Genomic DNA, 6586 nt, shown 5'->3' with positions numbered 1-6586 from the left:
CCGACCTGCGCACGCTGCCACTCCGCGGTATTTACTGGGGTCAGTTTTTACCATACGCAGCGTCCTATTCCCTTGAGTTTTATTATTGGGTTCGCAAGTACTCTGTCGAGGGACGTTGCGCAGCAGTTTGTCTCCTACAAGCCGCTGCAGCGGCTGGTGCGTCTGCCGTACAGCAGCGAGAGGGAGCCGGAGTTCAGTAGCTTGTACATGGACCACGAGGACATGATGGTGGGGATTGTCCTTCAGAAGGCGGAATATGGAAGCCTGACCTTTGTGAAGGAAAGTACGTGTAGGTTTCATTACGTGCGTAACGGTCCACGCCTCGCCCCCGTGAGGCAAAGTTCCGTTGTTGTGCACCACATCAACGAAGAGGAATACGAAGTGTTGATGCGCCGCTTTGGGAAGGATACTTCCCCTTCTCCCAAGAAATACCGGCGCATGAAGGGAGGTTTTGTTTTTGATTGTCAATAGTATCGAATTTATTTTTCTTACTTGAGTTGAAGAGATGTGTCGTAACTTTCTGGTTTGTGTTTTCTTCCGAAGTTCAAAGAAAAATGTGAACACTTTGGCTTTTTTACTTTATGGCCGCGTTTATTAGGGTGTTTGGTTATAGATGCTTTCCGCGTGAGGCTTCACTGTCGGTGGCTCGTGGCGGATTATGATGTGGCTTCATAAGTCTGTGCTTGTTTATTGATTTTTTTTGTGTTGATCCGTAAGAAGCGTTTGGGTTTTCTCTGTTTTTACTATTGTGTTGCTGAAGTGGGCTGCCTTAGGCCTTCTTGAGAAGCCATGGAAATTGTTGTATCAACGCATGCATGTCTCTTTCTTCTTATCATATGTTTTATTCGATAGGAAGTCCTGGGCAGCTCTGCTTTATTGCGCACATTTGCCTCTCTTTTCTCTGCGGTGGGGGCGGCACGGTGGGAGTATGACGTCGAATCCCACGAGCACAGGCGATGACGACGGCGCCCAGCCGGCGGTGACTGCTGACGGGGCTGAATCGATTGGGAGCGCGGTGCTGGGGAGCATGTTTGTCTCGGGGGAGCCGAAGCACGCGCTGGACGGCTTATCCAGTGCCGCGCGAAATATTGCGGTCGGCGTGGGGGCCGGTCTGGGCAGCCTCGTGGCCCTGCCCGTCGTGAGCTGGCGCAGGGAGGGCGCGGCGGGGGCCGCGAAGGGGGCGGCGATGGGGGTTGCCTCGCTGCTCGGCATGACGACGTACGGCGTGGCGCAGGGGGTGGTGCAGCTCGCGAAGGGCGTCTGCCACACGCCGGAGGCCGTGGCGGAGGCGGCGCGGGGCGAGCGGTACTGGGACAGCCAGGAGGGGCGCTGGGTGGAGGTGCGCCTCGACGCCGCCTTTGCGGAGCTGCCGGTGGGCGACGAGGACCTCTTCGCGCGGGCGCGCGAGGCGTTTCGGTCGACGTTCGAGGCGACGCCCTCCGGCGCGGAGGACGCCACCCCCGCGGGGGCGGCAGCGGCGCCGGCGCCGGCGCAGGACTACTACGCCACGCTGGGCGTCCCGAGGACGGCGACGGCGGCGGAGGTTCGCAAGGCGTTTCACCGCTTGGCCCTCGAGATGCACCCGGACAAAAACCCGAACAATGCGGAGGCGACCCTGCGCTTTCAGAAGGTGTTGGAGGCGAACTCCGTCCTCTCCGACGAGGGGCGCCGTGCGCACTACGACCGGTACGGTGCCGTGGACGCCCTCCCCGACGAGACCGCCTCCTTCACGCAGGTGGAGGAGGCGCTTGGGGCAACCTTTATGGAGGTCTTTGTCGGGCGGCTGTCGCATGCGCTCTACTTTGTGCCCAACGTGTTCATCACGGAACCGCTGATGAAGGAGTTTCAGCGGCGACGGACACTGCGCCTGGCGCAGCGCCTCATCCGCTTCGTCGACGACGAGGCTGGATTGGGGGTCGCCCTGCCTGCAATACGCGATGCCGTTTCCACACGAATGGGCCCGCAGTTGATGTCTATTGTTGGCGAGCAGTACATCGCTGCTGCCCGTCAGCACCTGAAGGTCGGTGCGTTACAGCGACAGTTGGATATTTTTGCCACCTCCAAGTGGGCGGCGCTTGCGCACGTGGCGGGTGTGACAAGGGCGGCCCTCAACACGGTGCGACGTGCGCAGAATGAAGAGTGGCAGTTGGACGTGTTAGCCGCGCTTTGCGGGAGAGATGTACAGCGCACTGTTCTGCGTGCAGCTCGCCTCATTTTGTATGACACCTCGGTGTCCCCGGATAAACGGAGGCAGCGGGCCAACAACTTGTTGACGCTAGGGAAGATGGTGGGGGAGGTATGCCGCTCGCCTCCCTCGCGGGAATGAAATGATGAGGATGCTTTAGGTATTCTTTCTGTTTTGCATTGATTATTTACTTATTTTACTGCTCTTCCTGATGAGGAGGTGTGTGCGCCACTGCTTCTCATTTCCCCCCCAATTTTTTTTTCTTTAGTACCCTGTCGCGTCGGCGGGCGTTGCAAGCAGAGTGTCCATCTGCGTCTACTGCTGCTCGTGGGTTCCGAGCTGCGGGGCACGCACACGCACACACACACGCAAGGGAGGCTGGATGTATGTGCGTGTGTGTCTGTGTCTGCGTGTGAAAAATCGGCCTGCATTGGCTCTGTTTTTTTTTTCCTTCTCTCTCTTTCCCACTCTTTCCTTCGTCCTTCTTCTTCCGTGCCTGCCCGCAGGGTGTGTGTGTGTGTGTGTGGAGTAGAAGTAGGCACTGCGGAGCATTGGCTTCTTTTTTTTTTGCCGCATTCGCACTTTATTTACTCTTCATTCTTTTCACCCCGCTGCGTGCCTCTGGAGGCAATGAACAGGGGCGGTTTGGCACCCGTCGCGCCCGGCGAAGACCCGCACTCGGCGTGGAAGCGGGCATTGGAGACAAACGCGGCGCACGGCGACGCGAGGAGCCCCAAGGGCACCGTCAGCAGCACGAACCCCGTGATGGGGGGCGCAGACGCTGCGCTGCTGGGAGGCAGGCAGGAGGGCGCTACGGGTGGTGGCCGTGGGCCCAAAGTGCCGCTCACTGCGATGAGGGGAGCAAACACGGTGTATCTCAGAAAGAACGTGCTGGACTTTCTTCATGACATGTACGGCACAAAGCCGTTCCAGGACCCCGTCGCCCCCACGAATGCCGCTGCTACTGAGCCCCAGAAGCTCTGGTGGATGCGGGCGTTGGCGCCGACCTCAGGTAGCACGAGTAAAGGGGCCCCGACGGTGCCGGAACGCGTGCCGCTGCGAAGGGTCAGCTCACACCAAGGAAGCATGCCCGGCCGAGATCCTTCCCAGCCGCGTGCCTCCGGCAGATTGTGCGCCTCAGAGGATCAGCTGGAAACGCTGGTGGATCATATTCTTCAAGGTTACATGCACACGCGTGGGAGGTCTAAGGGCCCGGCGCCGGCGCTACTCAATAGGCCCGAGGCGAGTGATACCATCTCTCAGTTTGTGAGCACTGCCCTGGACAAGCTTTTGGTGACGGAGGCCTCCTTCTCGCACTGCGATGCAGCCTCCGCGCGTTCCTTTCTTTCCTTAGGCGTCGACCACAACTTTTCGAAGCTGGCGTCCTTCAACGCCCAAAGCCAATTCTTCCAGGACGACGAGGAGAGCGAGCTGCTTGTGAATCCGGCGTTTGAAGGAAACTTGGCGATGTTCGCCCCTGTGACTTCGCAGGCTGCCATCAGTGTGAGCGACTCGCTGCCGCCCATTGAGGCCACGCGGCTCCCGTCGCCCTCTGCGGTTAGCCCGCGCCCCATACGGCGGGGCCAAGTTCCACCGCCGGTCCCGGCCGGCGGCAATCCACTTGAGGATGTTTTCCAAACCCTTTCGCGACAGATGTCACTTGACTCCGCCAAGGTGGAGCTAAATTCCACCGACAGCTGGGAAGGACAGCAACGGCGAGGTCGACGATGCGCTTTCGCCCAACGGCGAGGCGGGCAATGGGCTGAAACGGAAAAATTGTGCGCCGTCAATTCCTGCCGGCGCCGCACGCGCGCGGCTCCAACCCTCGGGCGCCACAAAATCGGCTGAAGCAGGGAAGGCAGCAAAGAACGTTGCAGCGCAGCTCCTTCGTGACGAGGATCTGAAGCGGAGCGTGCTGTTGGCTGTGGAGCGGCGCTTCCGCGCGTACATTTGCACGCTCATGATGGACGAGGCGTCGGAGCTCAATAACGCCACGGCGAAGTGGAGTCACGGCGCCGCGGTGAGCCCCCAGCAGCAACAGGCGGCGGTGACAGGCACGCCGCAGCCGATGGTGCAAAACCTTCTCGACTTTTTCGGCAAGTGAGAGGGGGAGGGGAGGGGGACGGTGGTGGTGGCTGTGAGCGGGGCAAGAAGGAAGGAAGAAGAAAAATAATGCAGGGCAATGTAACAAAAGTAATGAGCGAGGGAGGGAAGGAGGCATCTATACCATGTAGACTGGCGGCGGCAACGCGATGCTGTGCCCATAGGCGGGGTCCCGTTTTTTTAATCTATATCTCTCTCTCTGTGTGCCTCCTTTACATCTTCCCCCTCACTCAGCTATTTGTTGTTTTTTTGGCTCTTTTTTTGTTTATCATAGTTTTCTTTTGTCGATTCTGTGATGGCGTGTGTTTCTGGGTTTCACGTGTGTGCTCCTCTCTGCCTGCGGCTTAACCTTCTCACTCTTTCCTCCTCTGTGCTTGTGTTTACTGCAAATGCTGCGTCCTTCCCTCGCGCAGGGGGGCGGGGCGGGGGTACGTGCATCCCCCTCCCTCCACCGCACCGGGGCCCAGACGCCACCTGTAGCGCATTATCTGTTGCATGCATGCCTGCGTGTGCGTGCTGGAGGGTTCTTTTTTTTCTGTCGGTGCGAATTTCTTCTCAACCGCGATAGTTTTTTTTTTCCCCCCCTTTGGTTTGACGCCCATCATTCCTCCGTTGAGTGTTTTTTGTTGTTGATGTTGTGTTTTGTTGGTTGTGGCAAAACACAAAAAAAAAAGGAGGGGCACATTTGTGTGTGCCCGCGACTGACGCTGCGGATGCCTTGTTGTTGTTGTTGTGGGGCGTGGGCCCCCTTGACTGCCTCCCGATGACTGTTGGGGGACCCCCTTCGCCTCCACTTCACGTGTGTCTCTGTCCGCGTGGGTGGGGGGTTTGTTTGCTGCCGCCCACGCACGGTCACTTCCCTTTTTTCGCTTGCCCTCTTTCTCATCGACTCGCGCTGAAACCCAACCGAGCACCCGTCAGGGTGGTGGTGGTGTGTGGTGGGGTTAACATGTCGATGGATGCAGCCTTGTTTTTCCCGCGCGACGCGGCGCCTCCCTGGCGGCACTTGTGCGGCCACGGCTGCTTCATTCGGGGCGCGCGGCGCAGTGGCAAGACGTCGTTTGCCTTTCAGGCGGCCGTGAACACCGTGCGGGGCGGGGGCCGTGCGGTGGTGCTCTGCCAGGAACACGTGCTGTATTCCAAAATGCCGCGGCCCTTCACGCCTCTGGGGGACCTTGACGAGGCCGCCCTCCTGCGCATGGAGTTTCTGTACGTGGAGAGCCTCGCCGACGCCTTCCGTGAGGTGGCCGCGTGGAGCACGCCAGAGGATGCCCCCGCGCTTGTGATTCTCGACGACGACAGCTTTGCAGATGCGGGGGATGCGCGGCGGACGGCGCAGATGCTTTCGGCGCTGGAGAACGTGCATGCGTGGCTGACGCGCTGTGGGAGGTGCTTCCACTACGTGCTCGTCTCCAACAGCTTCCCGGAGCGTGGGCAGGGCGTCGAGCTCCCCTTCGCCGCCTTTCCGCTGCTGTGCCTTCTCTTTGGGTCGGCCGGGTCGGTGTCGGTGCAGACGCTGGAGGACGACACAGCGGAGGCAAAGCCGCTGCGGCTGGCGTGGCACGACGGGCTTCTGCTGGAGAAGTGAAGTTTGGAGTTGATGCCGTCGTCAAAACTCTCTCCGTCAGAGTGACTCAGATGCGGTGGAGTCATTCCTTCAGCCACGAGTGGGTGGTGGGAAGGGGCGTAGTGCGTGGGTTTTGCAGCCCACGCTGCAGCAGTGGCTCGCTCTTGTTGTTTGGGCACTTTGTGTGCGTGCTTGCGTCTTCACTCGTTTCTCCGCCTCTCTTCTGTCGTTGCTGTTGGTGCTGTGGGGGTTGCGTGGCGTGTGCCTCCGCCGGCCCGTGTTTGCCTCTGCCTCTCGCAGCGGTGCGCCGCCGCCCCGCCCGCTCTGCGTGTGGGAGGGCAAGACAACTGCGATGGCGCCCTGCCACGGCGGCGGAGGCAACGAAGTCCTGCGGAAAAAACGCCTGCGGTGCCTTCGCGGGTGCCAACTACTTCACACATGCGCGGCCGCTTGCGAGGCGGAGACGCAAGTTTGCCTTTTTTTGGCCGCCCGAGCCCACGCGGCGGCGTCGCCTTCCGTTTCCCCGGCAACGGCGACTGCTACTGCGCGGAGGACGGCAGTTGCTGGCCCACGTTCCGTGCCACGTTGGACCGAGCGATGCACGCGACGGTGGGGGGGGGGGGTTTGGCGCGGACGTGCACGTGTGCGCCTGGGCGCGCGCCCACCTCTCGCGGGGGCTGTGCGGGTCGCTGGCCGACGTTGTCGTCCACCCGCGCGCGGGACGGTGCCGC

The 6586-nt window shown here is 60.5% G+C and overlaps 5 protein-coding genes across 5 annotated transcripts in view, besides 6 other annotated features; all 5 read left to right on the top strand.

Annotated features, from left to right (window-relative positions):
* Positions 1-471, top strand: Tco025E_01259 (putative UDP-Gal or UDP-GlcNAc-dependent glycosyltransferase; the record flags this gene model as incomplete). Its single annotated transcript, XM_029368197.1, has 1 exon — positions 1-471. A coding segment is annotated over one exon (471 nt), but the record flags the coding sequence as incomplete, so codon positions are not given.
* Positions 472-928: 457 nt separating this feature from the next.
* Positions 929-2326, top strand: Tco025E_01258 (chaperone protein DnaJ; the record flags this gene model as incomplete). Its single annotated transcript, XM_029368196.1, has 1 exon — positions 929-2326. One exon carries the CDS (start codon positions 929-931, stop codon positions 2324-2326), a length of 1398 nt encoding a protein of 465 aa, XP_029231603.1.
* Positions 2327-2532: 206 nt separating this feature from the next.
* Positions 2533-2556: a microsatellite.
* Positions 2557-2568: 12 nt separating this feature from the next.
* Positions 2569-2600: a microsatellite.
* A 92-nt stretch (positions 2601-2692) lies between these two features.
* Positions 2693-2711: a microsatellite.
* A 104-nt stretch (positions 2712-2815) lies between these two features.
* Positions 2816-4033, top strand: Tco025E_01257 (uncharacterized protein; the record flags this gene model as incomplete). Its single annotated transcript, XM_029368195.1, has 1 exon — positions 2816-4033. The coding sequence occupies one exon, from the start codon at positions 2816-2818 to the stop codon at positions 4031-4033; it is 1218 nt and encodes a 405-aa protein (XP_029231602.1).
* A 256-nt stretch (positions 4034-4289) lies between these two features.
* Positions 4290-4320: a microsatellite.
* Positions 4321-4905: 585 nt separating this feature from the next.
* Positions 4906-4941: a microsatellite.
* A 268-nt stretch (positions 4942-5209) lies between these two features.
* Positions 5210-5233: a microsatellite.
* A 4-nt stretch (positions 5234-5237) lies between these two features.
* Tco025E_01256 (uncharacterized protein) lies at positions 5238-5876 on the top strand (the record flags this gene model as incomplete). Its single annotated transcript, XM_029368194.1, has 1 exon — positions 5238-5876. The coding sequence occupies one exon, from the start codon at positions 5238-5240 to the stop codon at positions 5874-5876; it is 639 nt and encodes a 212-aa protein (XP_029231601.1).
* Positions 5877-5926: 50 nt separating this feature from the next.
* Tco025E_01255 (uncharacterized protein) overlaps positions 5927-6586 on the top strand; it is a gene marked incomplete at both ends in the record, with an annotated part of 1242 nt that continues 582 nt past the window's right edge. Inside the window, one exon of the mRNA XM_029368193.1 lies at positions 5927-6586. This exon is cut by the window's right edge and continues 582 nt beyond it. Within this exon, the coding sequence (XP_029231600.1) occupies positions 5927-6586 (660 nt within the window).

The sequence above is a fragment of the Trypanosoma conorhini genome (assembly GCF_003719485.1).
Source record: "Trypanosoma conorhini strain 025E chromosome Unknown Tco_14.4_contig_00039, whole genome shotgun sequence".
Taxonomy (NCBI): Eukaryota; Euglenozoa; class Kinetoplastea; order Trypanosomatida; family Trypanosomatidae; genus Trypanosoma; species Trypanosoma conorhini.
The sequence above is the reverse complement of the archived record's forward strand: the minus strand, read 5'-3'. Positions and strand labels throughout refer to the sequence as shown.